Raw genomic sequence first — 17015 nt, forward strand, 5'->3', positions numbered from 1 at the left:
TGCTGGGATACAGGCGTGAGCCACCGCACCAGGCTAGTTACATAGTTTTTGAATAAGTAATAGTCTCCCTATAAGTACATGCATACATTTATACACATACATATACGTACATACGCATATAAGGAAAGGTCTATAGTGAAAACTCTCCTTTCCACCTCATTCCTCATCACTCTATTTCCAATCCCCACCTCCCCTATAACCAGCCTAGTATGTTTCTTGCGTATTCTTTCAAAGCTTCCTTCTGCACAGGTAAGCAAATGCAAATATACATAGCCTTATTTTCTCTCCCTGTTTTTTCACGAAAGATAGCATACTCTGCAAATCATTCTGCATTTTGGTTTTGTGTTCTTTTTAGAAAGAACAGGGCTTCTTTGTTGCTAGTAGGATGAAGCAGCCAATTTGTCTATATAGTCTGAAAACATTTCTAAAACTGTACCCTACACCTCCACCTCTCCCCACGCCACCCTTATGAACAAAGAAGTGTCATCACCGATTAATTCTGAGCTGTTCACCTTCCCTGCATCTATATCGACATAGAGTTGAACCCAAGGGAAGCCTGCTGTTCAAAGAACTCATTTATCAAAATTTGCCTATTTTTAATTGACAAATAAAATGATATGTATTTATCACAAACAGCATGATGTTTTGAAATATGCAGACACCGTGGAATGGCTAAGTCAAGCTAATTTACACATGCCCTGCTTCACACGCTGATGCGTTTTCGTGGTAAGAACACTTACGATCTACTCCCTTAGCAATTTTTAAGGATACGATATTTGCTATTCACCATAGTCATCGTGTCATACAATAGATCCCTTGAACTTATCCTGCCTATGCTTTGGCTTAAATTATTGTCCCTTCTAAGACTCCTGTTGAAATTTAATTCCCAGTGTGACAGTATTGAGAGGTGGGGCCTTTAAGACGCTACTGGATCATGAGGGCTCTGCCCTCACGAATGGATTAACCACTCCTGAATTAATGGATTAATGGATTAATGGGTTATCATGGGAGTACGACTGGTGGCTTTATAAGAAGCAGGAGAGAGAGAGAGATGAGCATGTTAGTATGCTCCGCCCTGCAACCACATGATGTTCTGTGTCACTTTGAGACTCTGTAGGGAGTCTCCACCACGAAGAAAGCTCTCACCAGATGGCAAGCTATGGACTTCTCAGCCTCCAGAATTGTAAGAAATACGTTTCTTTTCTTTACAAATTACCCAGTTGCAGTGTTCTGTGATAAGCAGTAAACTAAGAAATCCTAACTGAAATTGCGTATCCTCTGACCAACATCTCCCTAACCGCTACCTACCCCTGCCCACAGCCCTGGAAAACACCGTTCTACCCTCTACTTCTGTGAGTCCAACTTTTTAGATTTCACTGCATTTTAATTTTTAACCTGACAAAATCCTTGGCCATCTCTCCTCTTCAGTCCATAGATAGCTTCATCATTCTCTTCTCTCAGCTGCGTGGCATTCTACCTGGGTGATCTGCAATTGATTTAATCTTATTGATGTATACTTGATTTATCCTCTAGTCTTTTGCTACTACAATTAGGGCTGTATTGCTCACCCTGTCTACATATCATTTTGCACATGGACAAACATCTCTCTGTAGGATAAATTCCCAGAAGCAGACTCATGAGTCAAAGGAACGACATATAATTTTGAAAGTTCTTGCCATTTATACTCTATGTTAATCACCAGTAACTTCATCTCATTCCTTTAAACCTCACAGATATTTTAATGTGTTTCTACAATCATGTAACTAGTCCCCCATAGATGGAGATGTATGTTGTTTCCAGATTTTTGCGACCATAAACAATGCTTTGTATTGTGAATACTTTGCAACACCCTGATACATGTCAACCACCTTTGGGACATGACCAGGCAGCCTGTTTACCTAAAAATTAATTGCTGTTCAAATGAAGCCTCTTTGTTCTCAGTCCATTGAACCCGGACTCTCTTCCTAGCACTCATAGATCTCCAGTCTGACCTGTTACATAAACTCTGGTTGATGTGGAGCACGTCTGCAAAGCACCCTAGAATAGGCTTCCTGGATGCTCTTAAGAAAAAAGTGTGGTGAGGCAGGTGAAAGGTTGGGACCAACAGTCAGCACAGCTTCAGGTAGAAATCAGCATCCGGAGCAAGCTAGAGACTACCTCAAAAATCATCAAGGGGGCTTTTTAGAAGCACACCGTGCCGGTATCCAGCTGCCCCAGATTCCAATTTAGACCATCTAGTCAAAATCATCAGAAATGAAATGCTGACTTCACTGCTGAAGAGCAGCAGCACTCTCAAGCAGAGTTGGCGGGGGCATAAATAGGTTCAGACTATTCTGGAAGGTGATTTTTTTTCTACGTCAATCAAAATTTTAAATGTGTAAATCTTTTGGCTGAGCAATGCAACTTCTAGGACGCTCTCCTTAAGAAATTATGTGAATGTGTTCACCAAAAATACGTATTAATTGCAGTACTAATTGAAGGAAGAAGAGAGGGGAATGGCAATAATTTGAATATTAATCAATAGGAGACTGGTTTGATGATGTCTATGTTTATATTTTAATGTAATTATTCAAAAAGAGTGAAGTGACTATGTGAATTCTAGCACGAAAGCCCACGACTTCTAAGTACAAAGTCAGTGGTAGAATACTAATGGGATGGAATACCACAGCAGCAAAACAGGAATCCATCACAGCTACGCTTATCAACACTTTGTGGATGAATTCCATAAAGCATCGAGCAACAACAACAAAAACAGAAAAAAAGGCCGGGCGCGGTGGCTCACGCTTGTAATCCCAGCACTTTGGGAGGCCGAGGCGGGTGGATCACGAGGTCAAAAGATCGAGACCATCCTGGTCAACATGGTGAAACCCCGTCTCTACTAAAAATACAAAAAATTAGCTGGGCGTGGTGGCGCGTGCCTGTAATCCCCAGCTACTCGGGAGGCTGAGGCGGGAGAATTGCCTGAATCCAGGAGGCAGAGGTTGTGGTGAGCCGAGATCGCGCCATTGCACTCCAGCCTGGGTAACAAGAGCAAAACTCCGTCTCAAAAAAAAAAAAAAAAAAAAAAAAAAAACAGGAAAAAAGCAGTTTTCAGAAGAATTCCTATGGTATGACAGCATTTATATACTATTTTCAAATGTGCCACACCAAACAAATGCATGTAATAAATAATAGCAGTAAAATAAGAAGGGCACATAATATACAAGAATGCTAAATGACACATTCAGGACAGTAGTTCGTTCCGGGGGGTGGAGAAGGAGATGGAGAATATCATGGGGGAGGAAAGGCAGCGGGTTCGACTGTATCAGGAGTGTTCCATTCCTTAAGATGAAGGTGCACATATGTGGGTTTTTGTTGCGTTAGCCTTAAACTCTTTTTCATTGACGGAAATATTCCAAAATGTGTGACTCAGTAAGTGACATAACAATATATGACATACAATAACTTTGTAAATGTTCCGCCAGTTAGGAATGGCATCTCTGTTCACGATGGTCGGCAGGCTGCTGCGTGAGCTCCGCGTTTTACCGGGATGATTTCATTTTCCTCTCTAATAACTCCAAAAGACAAGGCTGGGGAAACCCCACCTTACAGATGAGAAAGGTGAGCCCCAGAAGAGGGGAGTGACTGTCTGTGGTCCTACTGAGAGTAACAAGGAGCTGAATCCAGAACACAAAGTGTTCTGACTCCCAATCTCACTCCCCTAGGTAGTATTTTGCCTTTTTTTAAAGTAAAAATGTGGAACTGTTTTTACATCAATACATTTTACTCAGAGATAAAACAAGACTTGACCAGGTGCGGTGGCTCACGCCTATAATCCCACCACTTTGGGAGCCCAAGACGCATGGCACTTGATCTCAGGAGTTCAAGACCAGCCTGGTCAACATGGAAAACCCTGTCTCTACTAAAAATACAAAAAAAAAAAAAAAATTAACCGGGTATGTTGGCTCGGCTGTAACCCTAGCTACACCAGAGACTGAGGTAGGAGGATCGCTTAAACCCAGGAGATGGAGGTTGCAGTGAGCTGAGATTGTGCCACTGCACACTCCAGCCTGGATGACAGAGCAACACTCCATCTCAAAAAAAAAAAAAAAGAAAAGAACCCTAACAACAGTTTCAACAAGATGACAATTAACATTGATACCCTGTAGAAGGCAGGATTGGTGAACAGAGCAGGGGGAGGGCAGTGCTTGATTTCTTACCTCTCAGGTATTCTTGACTTTTTTGAATAAATGATTTCACAGGAAATATTTGAAGATGTGGGAAAGAGGAAAAGTGCACAGGAAACAATGTCAGAAAGTGTCTGACTCTACCCGTTTTCTCTCCATGATCTTGAACAAGTCACTTCCCCTTTCTGAGCCTTTTTTTTTTTTTCTACCTATAAAACGGGAAAAACAAAATGTCAACTTTACAATATTGCTTGGAGGTCGGAATAAGATCGTAAGAGGAAATGAACTCTGTGGAGTATAAATCGCCATTTGAACGTCAGTGTTGTTAGCCTGGGCTTACAGGCAGAGTTGCAACTGACTGACAGGGAAGACCCCTGTTGTCCCCAAGGCCACCACCCTCTCCCTTTTGTTCCAGAAGTTCTTCTTAAAGTCTAAATGGGATCAACACTATGACTCTATCTCAGGTGGACCTCGGGGTGCCAGTAGCTGTTGCCTGGCCCAGTGACGAGCATGTAATAAGTGCTGAATGAATGAATGAATGATAAATGAATGAATGAAGTGATGATCAAATGTGCCTGAGACAGGGAAACTCAGCCCTCACCAAATCCAACTTCTTTATCTATAAAATAGAGATTAAACAAACACCTTCTCCAGCTCTAAAATTAAATGATACAAGCAACACAAAGCTGATCATTTCCAGGAATTGAGAAGGAAGACTTTCTCAGTCCTGAGGGCAGTGTCAGGTCACCTCTGTGTCTTGTTCACTGTGGCTAACCCAGTGGGCTTTAATGAGAGTCAATGGTGCCACCCAGGAAACATCTGGCAGTGTTTGGAATCATTTTTGGTTGTCACAACTGGGAAGGGGGTGGGGGCAGGGTACGCAGGTTGGGGGAGGTTTGCTGCTGGCATCGAGTGGGTAGAAGCTAGGGATCCTGCTCAGCCTTCTACAGTGCATGGAGCAGCCCCTTGTCACCCAGCAAAAACCATCCCACCTACATGTCGAAGGCATGAAAGTAACTGGGAATAGAATTAATTCTATGCCCTCATCTATCCAGACGTTTCTGGCTTTGTTTTTAGTTTTGTTTGACGTGCTCTGCTGTGGTTTTTCAAGCCTCAAACAGCCTCATTCTTTCACTTTTTTTTTTTTTTTTGAGACAGAGTTTCGCTCTTGTTACCCAGGTTGGAGTGCAATGGCGCAATCTCGGCTCACCGCAACCTCCACCTCCTGGGTTCTCCTGCCTCAGCTTCCTGAGTAGCTGGGACTACAGGCATGCACCACCATGCCCAGCTAATTTTTTGTATTTTTAGTAGAGACGGGGTTTCACCATGTTGACCAGGATGGTCTCGATCTCTTGATCTCATGATCCACCCACCTCGGCCTCCCAAAGTGCTGGGATTACAGGCGTGAGCCACCGCGCCCAACTCTTTCATTTCTACTGATGCGCTGCGTTGACTCTGGACCACCGCTTCCCCTCTTTGAACCTCATACTCCCTTGCTGGGCAGTTTGTAACCATGATCTCCAGGAGATCTTTTGATCTTTAAGATGTGATATTTATTTTCGGTTTTGTGCTCGTTGGGTCCAAACAAACTACCGAGGCAGGTTGGGCGAGTCTTTATTGTGGAGTCTGAAGCATAAGAAATAGCCATTGGCTTGGATGTTAATGAGGATTCGAATATGACTAACATTTCTGCAGAACCTTTTACCAAAAATGCATCCGTTGACTGACCTGCCAGTCCAGCCTCCTAAAGGTAGTCACTGTAAATGGGGCCATGAGGGAATAATCATCATCATCTCTCCCAGGAAACTGCATTCCAAAGGGGCTCAGTGACTCAGTCAGCGAAGTGCTTCTGTGATTACAAATGCGTGTGTGTGCTTCTAGACCTCTCAACCGCCAGGGGCTAGAGACAGCATCTTGAAGTCAGCTCATTCTGTAAATATTTATTTCATTTAAGAAAGTCTTAAGTACTTATTATGCGTATTTTGGAAAATGCCAAAAAAATAGGAAGGAGAAAATACATCATTAAAAACAGTCCCAGCCCCCAGAGGCCACTAGGGCCTCCATCTTAGTGCCGTTCTTCAAGTCAAAACACGGTTCTCTGCGTTGCAATTTGTCTTGCTTGGCTGCTTCTAGTCATTTTCAAACATATCATAGAATTTTATTTCTCGTTCTTTTCACTGAACATTATAGCAGTAACACCTCCCAGGTCTCATTTCTTCACTCACACCACCTCGTGCCTGCACGATGAAATGTTATGCTGCCACTTGGAATTCCATGCCTCTCCCAGTATTCTGCTGTGGCTGGGCATTTAAGATGCAAACCTTCAGCTTCAAAGCTTGTGCTTTTTTTTTTTTAAGTGGCATTTTGGCTCTGTTGCCCAACCTGGAGTGCAGTGGCACGATCTCGGCTCACTGCCACCTCCACCTCCTGGGTTCAAATGATTCTCCTGCCTCAGCCTTCCAAGTAGCTGAATTACAGGCATCCACCATTACGACTAGTTAATTTTTGTATTTTTAGTAGAGACAGGGTTTCACCATGTTGGCCAGGCTGGTCCAACTCCTGACCTCATGATCCACTAGCCTTGGTCTCCCGAAGTGCTGGGATTACAGGTGTGAGCCACCGCGCCCCGCCCAGCTTGTGCCTTTTCTTTTTTCACTTTCATGGGATGTTCCCAGTCTAATCGCCCGTCTTCCCATCAAAGTTAGAAAAAAGGGAGAGAAAGAGATATACGCTGCCTCCCCAACTCAGATGGCAGAACAAATGTTCAGTTGCCTTCTACATGGCACGGCTCTGTCCCTTGGAGGAAGAGCAACATCGGCATGTATTTGAGAAAAGCTCCATCTCTTCTGTTTGATCTCTGTAGTTGGTTAGCAGTGTGTGTCTGTTTCCGTAACTCCTTGAGGGCAGGGGCCATACCTTAGAGTGTTCACTCACTTGTGCTGAATGTCAACGGTAGGAGAGAGTAGACACCCTACACTTTGATTGATTGAGCACATTTGAGTAGAGCACTGAATGTACATGACAAAGGAATAATCAGATAAATGTGACGATCGTGATTTAAAATTGTAAATATTCTGAAAAAAAAATGTGTTAATTTAACTCAGTGGCCACTGGGCACCAAGAAAAGCAAGGGTATTGGAGCAAGTTATAAAGTTGCTGGATAAGGAGTTTCGTCCCCATGATGTAATAATTCTTCTCTCCCTGGACGTCATCATGGGCATATTCTGATTGCTCCAGTGGGACCGGGTCTTGCATCTGGCCAACATCCTGGCTAAGAAGGAGGCCTGTGGCTGCCTGCATTGCAGACTACAGGTGTGCATCATCTGTGTTGGACCTGGCCTTAAGTTTGGAGCCAGCTAACAAGATCCCAGCTTGGGTATGATTAAGGAGGAGGGGATGGTAGGTCCCCAGAGATGAATTTATCTGGTGGGTACAAAACTCCCCTTGATGGTCAGGTTTTCAGTGGGAAAGAGCTGACTCCGAACCCAGCTGGGTTTCCTTCCTAAAGTGCTTTGTAGCTGCTGTGGTTAGCACCCTTGTACCCTGGGGGACCCGGAGAGTAAGAACAGCAGCTGGGAAGAGGAAGCCAATTAGGGAACCTGTTTTCTTGCACTTTTTTCTGTTCCTTTGACTGTTCTTGGGTCTCAGAGGACTGGGATTGCTAGGGGAGATCACAAGCCTTGGAAAGAGCCTAAGAGCCAATGCCTGCTGCACAAATCCAAACTTTGTTTTCTGCTACCTGCGTCCTCAGGCACTTGGAAGACAAAACAGACAGCTGAACCTCAGTGAGGTTCAAGAACTTGCCCAGTCTAACTCTGTAGCCTCACTACTCCCCACCTTGGTCTAGGAAATCTGCCTGATGCCTGAATGACCTTGACCTGCCCTCACACCACACACTCACGCTGCTCCCAGATACCCCCTCCTGCCCCAGCATCACCCGCGACCTGGAAGGAAGACTGGCTGGTAATCAATGTTACACAACAGGAACATTTGTTGACGCCAGTTGCAAACTGTTGCAGTCTATATAGATTAAGCCACTGCCGCCAACTCCATGAAAGTAAATGAGCCTCTCCAACGACTGCTGAAATAAATTTAAATGACAGCGCCGGAGGGCCTGGAGACTGTCGCCGAGCGAGTGTCTCTCTGCAGAAAATCAACAAGGACAGCTATCAGTCTGAGGGCCTTTGTCTCTGTGATGTAATTTCTCTCTATCCAGACAGCATCTCTGGGATGTCCTGATGGCTCTAGTTTCCTGCTGAGGGGCTGTGATTGCAATGACAAGAGTGAAAACCATGACGGCAGCTGGCGTTTGCTAAGTACTCGCCACGGGTGAGACACCGTCCTAAGTGCTTTGAGTCCATCAACTCACCGAATGATGGCAACCCCAGGAAGGAGGAAATCATAGCCCCATTTGACAGCGGAGGGAACTGAGGCTTGGAGAGTGAAGTCATGTGTCAGTTCTGCACCAGCAATGTGCAGAATTGGGTCTTTAAAAAGCAAACAAAGCTGGTTTCCAGCACCATTCTGCCAGACAGCTGCCTGGGCCGGCCCTTCTTTCAAATGACAAAATGGTTTTCCCTTCAAGACAAAAATAAATCGCAAGGATGGGGACCGAGGTGGGAGGATCACTTGATCCCAGGAGTTTGCAAGCAGCCATAGTGAGATCCCTGTCTCAAGAAAAACAAAATGAATTACAAGGAGTTAGCAAGCTATGCAAGGCCCTCCAGGGCCTGGCCCTTGCCCCCTCCCTCACCAGCTTTATCCCCTGTACCCTCCACTTGTGCTCCCAAACCCCTTGCAATTCCTCTTCTGTGTCCACCTCTGCCCAGCCTCCAAGCCTCTGTGGGTCTCCACGCAGGCCTCTGTTCTGAATCTGCCTCGTGATTCTGAATCCTAAAATATTTCTGTGTTTCCCACAAAGTCACCCATATTCTTTCAGTTTAAAATGTACTGCCCACCCCAACCCTGCTTTTACACTGTTGGTGGGAATGTAAACTAATTCAACCATTGTGGAAGACGGTGTGGAGATTCCTCAAAGATCTAGAACCAGAAAGACCATTTGACTCAGAAATCCCATTACTGGGTATATAGCCACAGGAAGATACATACATGTATGTGCATGTTCATTGCTGCACTGGTCACAATAGCAAAGACATGGAATCAACTCAATGCCATTGATGATAGACTGTATAATGAACATGCGGTACATGTATGCTGTGGAATACTATGCAGCCATAAAGAGGAAGAAGATCATGTCTTTTGCAGGGACATGGATGGAGCTGGAAGCCATTATCCTCAGCAAACTGAGGCAGGAACAGAAAACTGAACACGGCATGTTCTCAGTTATAAGTGGGCGCTGAACAATGAGAACACATGGACACAGGGAGGGGAACAGCACACACTGGGGCCTGTTAAGGGTGGGGTGGGGTGAAGGAGAGCATTAGGAAAAATAGCTAATGCACGCTGGGCTTAATACCTAGGTGAAGGGTTGATAGGTGCAGCAAACCACCATGGCACACGTTTACCTATGTAACAAAACTGCACACCCTGCACATGTGCCCCATAACTTAAAATCAAAACTTAAATTTTTTTTAAAAAAGAGTCTACCCCCGATAAGCCCTGCCAGAGCACACAGCTTGGAAAAGAGAGTGTGGCCTGGTGTCCATCCCCACTCATCCTCTTAGCTGGATGTCTTTGTGCAGGGAACAATCTGCCCGACTGTACATGGCAGACCTGTCCTGCAGACGGGGTTAGGGGCCTGTCCTCTCTGTCCTTTCAGCACAAAAGCTTTTCTCTTTCCAAGCATTCATCATCAAATATGATTGTGTCTGCTTTCCCATCCCCCTTCCAAGTGCATATACAACAGACAGTGAGCCCCCTGTGCTTTTTGTTTCTATACTCCTAATGCTTGGCTCAGTCCTGGCATGATCAAGCCCAAGTCTTCAGGAAAAGGAAGGAACGAAGGGAGGGAGGGAGGGAGGGAGGGAGGGAGGGAGGGAGGGAGGGAGGGAGGGAGGGAGGGAGGGAAGGAAATGAAGAAGGAAAGAAGAATAAATGGAAGGGGAAAGGAAAGAGAAAGAAAGAACAAAAAAAGGAAGGAAGGAAGGGGAAGGGAGGGAGGAGAGAGGAGGGAAGAAAAGAAAGAAGAGAAAGAGGGAGAGAGAAGAGGAGAAAAAAGAAAGGGAGGGAGGGAGAAAGGAGGAGTTGATTTAAAGGCACCGCCCTTAGGAGGGCCACCCTCAGTTTGACAGCAGGTGAAGGTCCTAAATCTCCCCAAATTAACTGTCTTTTTTCCTCTTCAAAGACGCTCTTCCCGAGGGAGACACTGGCCCTTTGGGTCCTTACCTCCTGCCCTCAGGAGCCCTGGAGAGAGGCAGTCCAGGCAAAGAGCACCCTGAAGAGAGAGTGGTGACTGCGCCCCCCAGTTCCTCGCAGTCAGGGGAAGTGCTGAGCGAGCTGGTGCTGGACGGGACTGCACCCTCTGCACATCCTGACACCTCAGCCCTATCACCACTGCTTCCAGAGGACACCCTCCCCAAGCACACCTTGCCCCCCAAGAAGAAACTGCCTTCATTCAAGCAGGCGAACTCCGCCAAGAAGCAGCTGAGGCCCAAGGCCACCTCCGCAGCCGCTGTCCAGAGGGCGGGATCCCAGCCAGCATCCCAGGGTCTGGGTCTCCTCTCTTCCTCCACAGAAAAGCCTGGCCCACCAGGGGACCCAGACCCCATCATGGCCTCCGAGGAGGCATCAGAGGTGCCCCTCTGGCTGGACAGAAAGGAGAGTGCGATCCCCACAACGCCTGCACCCCTGCAAATCTCTCCCTTCACTTCGCAGCCTTATGTGGCCCACACACTCCCCGAGAGGTCAGAACCCGGGGATCCCGGGCCTGACATGGCCCAAGAGGCCCCCCAAGAGGATGCCAGCCCCATGACCCTGATGGATAAAGGTGAGAATGAGCTGACTGGGTCAGCCTCAGAGGAGAGCCAGGAGACCACTACCTCCACCATCATCACCACCACCGTCATCACCACTGAGCAGGCACCAGGTATGCAGCCCCCAACTCCTGAAGCCCTCCTGAAACGGCCATGAGGCACTCACCATGCACAGGGCCCAGGGTTAGTGGAGTCCCAGGAAGCCCAGGTCCCACCATCAGTTACCGTCTGTTGAGCACTATAAGCTTGGCCATCTGGCTCAGAATTAATAGCCTCACTTCATTTGTTTGCTGTTGTTTTAGAGGGTTGTTTTAGCAACAGAGTCTTGATTTGTCATCCAGGCTGGAGTGCCATGGCATGATCATAGCTCACTGCAGCCTCAAACTCCAGTGCTCAAGCCATCCTCTTGCCTCAGCCTCTTGAGTAGCTGGGACTACAAGCATGCACCATGATGTCCAGCCATTTTTGTTTGTTTGTTTTAGAGAGGGTGTCTTGCTTATTGTCCAGGATGGGGAACTCCTGGGCTCAAGCAATCCTCCCACCTCAGCCTCCCAGAGTACTGGGATTACAGGGATGAGCCAGGGCACTCAGCCAACATCCCCATTTTAAAGATGAGACAACCCCGAAACCCAAGCAACCTGCCCAAGGTCACACAGCTAATGAGCAAGATTCAAATCCTTTTTATCTTAAAATGGAATTCTTCATTTAACCTGCGTTGAAGCCACTAGCCTTTTCAAGGTACATTGACTTCTAGCATTACATATGTTTTCTAGAATGTTCTTCCATGTTCCAGTCTTTCTTCTTCTATCTTCTCTACCATCTTTAAATGTGGGAAAGGGACCCCCACTTGTCAAGCACACATGGATTTTGGACAAATGCAACGTGGCCACCCTTTAAGGCATGTGAGCTCTGGGTCCAAATCCTGCTTGCTGTTTGAGCTCAGCCCCTCTCTGAGCCTGTGTTTACTTACCTCTAAAATGAGGATGAATTGTCAGTCCCTGTGAGAATGGATGGGGTCACCCCTGTTGACTGGCTAACGTGGTGCCTAGCAGGATGTAGTAAGTGACATTGCATGTCAGTTACTGCTATTTGTATTATCATGTTGATTCTGGAGCTGAAGAATTAACGGTGGGAGGGCAGATGGGAACAACAAAACGCAGGTTCCCCTGGAGCCCCTGTTCCTCCCCACAGCCCATGGTTGAGCTTATATCTGAGCTGTCTACGGTGTCCTAATTAAAGTCCTTCCCTCCAGCTCTCTGCAGTGTGAGCTTCTCCAATCCTGAGGGGTACATTGACTCCAGCGACTACCCACCTCTGCCCCTCAACAACTTTCTGGAGTGCACATACAACGTGACAGTCTACACCGGCTACGGGGTGGAGCTCCAGGTAACCCCAGGAGGGTACCTCTCAGAGGCTGCCTCTTCTAGAGCATTGTCTGAGTCAGGCCTACTCTTATGCTAACCAGTTTGGTTCTGTCTTTGCTCAGTCAGGGCAACTTTAGCTGGGTTTTGGTGAATGAGTAGGAGTTTTTAACTCAATGCCCCACTAAAATAGCTTGGAAGGGATGGAGGGAACATGTTGACAAATTATGAGGCATTTCCCAGAAGGAAATCCCTTGATAGTCTCTCTCTCTCTCTCTCTCTCTCTCTCTCTCTCTCTCTCTCACACACACACACACACACACACACACGCATGCACACATGCACACACGGAAGCCCCATCTGGCTCATTTGATTCTTTCCTTCCTTCCTTCCTTCCTTCCTTCCTTCCTTCCTTCCTTCCTTCCTTCCTTCCTTCCTTCCTTCCTTCCTTCCCTTCTTTCTTTCTTTCTTTTTTCTTTCTCTTTCTTTTCTTTCTTCCTTCCTTCTTTCCTTCCTTCCTTTCCTTCTTTCTTTTTCTTCCTTTCCTTCCTTCTTTCTTTCTTTTTTCTATCTCTTTCTTTTCTTTCTTCCTTCCTTCTTTCCTTCCTTCCTTTCCTTCTTTCTTTCTTCCTTTCCTTCCTTCTTTCTTTCTTTTTTCTTTCTTTCTCTTTCTTTTCTTTTCTTTCTTCCTTCCTTCTTTCCTTCCTTCCTTCCTTTCCTTCTTTCTTTTTCTTTCTTTTCTTTTATTTCTTCCTTCCTTCTTTCCTTCCTTCCTTCCTTTCTTCCTTTCTTTCTTTCCTTCATTTTCTGGTGATGAGAACATTTGATTCTTAAACTTTTGCCCATATAGTAAGAAAGAAAAAGCAGGGCGGCATAATGCTCAGACATCTGGGTTTTAAGTCCTAGCTCTTCCAGTTAAAACTGTGTGACTTTGAGCAAAGAACTTCAGCTCTCTGAGCCTCAGTTTCCCCATCGATAAAATAGGAATAATGTTACTGCTTTATACCTCTGGAGGGAGCAGTAAATATGACAATGCAGAAAGCATTTGACCAGCAAAGAGAGAGAGAGGTCATTTGGTCAGAGCCAGCAGAAATCACGGGCATGCAGTGCATACTACCAATTACCTTCAGCATGTTAATCACCCTGAATATGTTTCTTTTGCTCGTGGGAAGTAAAGATCCATCAAAAGTTTCTGAGCTGGGTCAGGTATACAACCTTACCTTAGGAACGTTTTTCTTTTTCACTTGTATAAGAGGGACAAAAGATAAGTCCCTTAGCAGTAGAACCTGTAGTCTTTGCAGTCCCCAGAGCTTTGCACAGTGTGTGGCACATTGTAGGAGTTTAATAATTGCTCATAGAATTAAAATAAACTGGAGAAAAATCATGGTCTAGATTATTCTAGTGCTTAATGAACCCTTTCCTTCATGTCATGAAGACCCACTGTGTGTCCAATACTGTGCGGAGCCTTTTACCAGACACAATAGATTTCATTCATTGAACACTTACTATACACCAGGCAAAGCTGTTGACACAGGAGAATATACTGATGTAAAAAACTGGTGCAACGCCTGCCCTAAACGACAAATACATAGGATGCCATTTAATAGGGACTCTAATCAGTGTTTATAGAGGATGTTGTAGAATCACAGCAAAGGGACAAGCAAACTCCTTGGCAATCAGGGAAGATCTCACAGATGAGGGCAATTTTCTTGGGGCTTTGGTGAATGAGTAGGAGTTCATCAAAGAGAAATGAGGATAAGATACATGGCCTGAAGGAAGAAGGGCTTGTGGGTAAGGCTTGCCCTGTTTAGAGAAGAGGCAGAGCCCTATTCTTAAAAGCATAAGTCTTCAAATTGGGCATTGAGACCTGTCTAAAGTCTCCCCTACACACACATGGACGCACACACGCACCGTTTGTTCAGTCCCTCCATACAACTAAAGTATCTCTTTTCTTTCTTCTCAAATCCCACAGAGTGTAAATGGCAGAACAAGTGCCTGAATCTTTGAGGTAGGGGTTGGTTGTCCTGCATTGCAGCACCATTGGGAGTATAAGAGCGTGGGCCAGACAGTGCCCTAGAAATGAGGCCCCCACCCCTCACTTACCAATTTATGCAGAAAATGGAAGAATACATTCAATCCTTTGTAAAATATTTACTGAGCAGTTAATATGTGCCCTGGGTACTATTCTAGGCACTAGAAATATTGAACAGCATCGAGAAATCCCTACCCTGGTGGAATGCCTCTCCCGGCTCCCTGGAAACTGGACCCCAAGCACAAGCTGATCCAACTGCCACCTCCATTCATCGGCTCCAGGATAATCTATCCTAACCGCTAACTTTCCGAGCCTCTGTCCAAGGCCCCTCCTTCAGGACACAGCAATGGGGGTCTCACATTGCAAGTTCCTCGCAAAGCCTCTGCCTCGAAGTTTGGTTTCACTCTATCCCCTCAGCTTTTGGGGACATTAAAGGGACCTTGATATTCCCAGGGCTTCTGTGGTTGGCCATGGGGCCCAGGGGTCCCACTGACCAGGGGCTGGCAGTGCCTGGGCCACTTTTCATGGATACCTTTGCAAACTTAGAGGGCTCTGTCTCAAACACAACTCAGAGTTCCTCTCTGCCTGTCTCTGCTTGTGCCCAGGTGAAGAGTGTGAACCTGTCTGAGGGGGAACTGCTCTCCATCCGCGGGGTGGACGGCCCCACCCTCACCGTTCTGGCCAACCAGACACTCCTGGTGGAGGGGCAGGTAATCCGAAGCCCCACCAACACCATCTCCGTCTACTTCCGGACCTTCCAGGACGACGGCCTTGGGACCTTCCAGCTACACTACCAGGGTAGGGTCGGGCCAAGGCTGATGAAACATAGGCATGTGCCTCAGTTTCCCTCTGGAGACAAGGATTTTTAAGCTTTTTGTGCCAGGGACCTCTCTGACAGTTTGGGAAAACCTGCAAACCCCTTCTCGGAATATTTCTAAAAGCATAAAATATATACAATTTTGAAGACAGTATTACTGAATTGCAGTTACCAAAATGCTGTTATAATCTATGATACCTTAATTGATATGCTTTTTATTAATTCATCAAACAATATCTCCTAGTAGTTCTTATCATTGCTGACACTTCAAAGTACTAAGGAGCATAAGAAACGTGTTAAGATGTCCATTATGGGCTGGGCGCGGTGGCTCAAGACTGTAATCCCAGCACTTTGGGAGGCCGAGGTGGGTGGATCACGAGGTCAAGAAATCAAGACCATCCTGGTCAACATGGTGAAACCCCATCTCTACTAAAAATACAAAAAATTAGCTGGGCATGGTGGCACATGCCTGTAATCCCAGCTACTCAGGAGGCTGAGGCAGGAGAATTGCCTGAACCCAGGAGGCAGAGGTTGCGGTGAGCCTAGATCACGCCATTGCACTCCAGCCTGGGTAACAAGAGCGAAACTCCGTCTCAAAAAAAAAAAGAAAGAAAGAAAACAAGCAAGCCATGTCCCCTCATTCAAGCTCACAGCCCCTGAATTCAATACGTGGATCCCCTGTGCATGCACAGATTCCTGATAAAGAGCCTTAACGGGGTTCTTCTCTTTTCTTCTTCCTCTACTGCTTTTTCCTTCTTTCCTTTTTGTCTGTTCCTGTCTCCTCTGCTCTGCTCTCCGTTCCTTCCTCTTCTCTTGCTTCCTTTCTCCTTCCTTCTGCTTCCTCCCTCTTTTCTTGCTTGCTTAATTTCTTCATTTCCTCCTCTCTTTCTTTTCCTTTCCACCTTCCATGTTCCCTCCCTTCTCTCTCTCTCCTTTCCTAGTCCCCCTTTTTCTTCCTCTTTCCTTCCCTTGTCCCTCCATCCTGTTTCCTCCCGGGCAGCTTCCATGATCTCAGGTCTTTGCCTTACCGAGGAACTTTCCCCTGGATTCTTGCCAACTGCTGAAATATCTGGAGGGAAAGTGGATTCGTGAACCATGCAACCCGATACCGAGAGCCATCCTATCTTAGATCAGATTGTCCAGACATTTGAAAACAACAACCACGATTCATCTAAAACAGGTGGATGACTGTGTAGGGGAGTATACACGTCATCACAACTGTTCAATATGGATACTACCCCTTGCTATTGTTGTGAACTAAAAGCAACAACAAAAATGAATTTGAACTGTGAACTTGATTGTATTCCTCCTAATCAGTACTGAGGTCAGACCATGGTCTAGAGTGAAGAAGCTGGGATGAACTTGACATTCTCTTATGTTAACTGAGGGATTCAATATGGCCCCACGCACCCTTTTACTACCCCCATCTACTGACCACGAAGGAGGCTTTTTCTCTGCATTATCTCATTTAATCTCCACTACTTGCTGGGACTATAGGCACACGCCACCACACCTGGCTAATTTTTTGTATTTTTAGTAGAGACAAGATTTTGCCATGTTGGCCAGGCTGGTCTCAAACTCCTGACCTCAGGTGATCCGCCCACCTCAGCCTCCTAAAGTGCTGGGATTACAGGCATGAGCCACCGCGCCCAGCTGCATCTGCATTTTTAATAAGCACCCAGTATGCACATGCAGGTGGAACTAAAC

General features: G+C 46.1%; 1 protein-coding gene across 16 annotated transcripts in view; it reads left to right on the forward strand.

Moving 5' to 3' along the window:
- Positions 1 to 17015, forward strand: part of SEZ6L (seizure related 6 homolog like) — a 224320-nt gene that overhangs the window by 120708 nt on the left and 86597 nt on the right. For 12 of the 16 annotated variants that reach the window (XM_078336727.1, XM_035257081.3, XM_078336742.1 and 9 more), the window contains 3 exons: positions 10471 to 11211; positions 12351 to 12484; positions 15097 to 15289. In XM_078336727.1, coding sequence (XP_078192853.1) covers positions 10471 to 11211; positions 12351 to 12484; positions 15097 to 15289 — 1068 coding nt within the window. Of the gene's footprint in view, positions 1 to 8382; positions 8496 to 10470; positions 11212 to 12350; positions 12485 to 15096; positions 15290 to 17015 lie in introns of all 16 variants that reach the window. The other 4 variants (XM_078336800.1, XM_078336801.1, XM_078336804.1 and 1 more) reach the window with 1 other exon arrangement.

This window comes from Callithrix jacchus, chromosome 1 (assembly GCF_049354715.1).
Source record: "Callithrix jacchus isolate 240 chromosome 1, calJac240_pri, whole genome shotgun sequence".
In the NCBI taxonomy this organism is placed as follows: domain Eukaryota; kingdom Metazoa; phylum Chordata; class Mammalia; order Primates; family Cebidae; genus Callithrix; species Callithrix jacchus.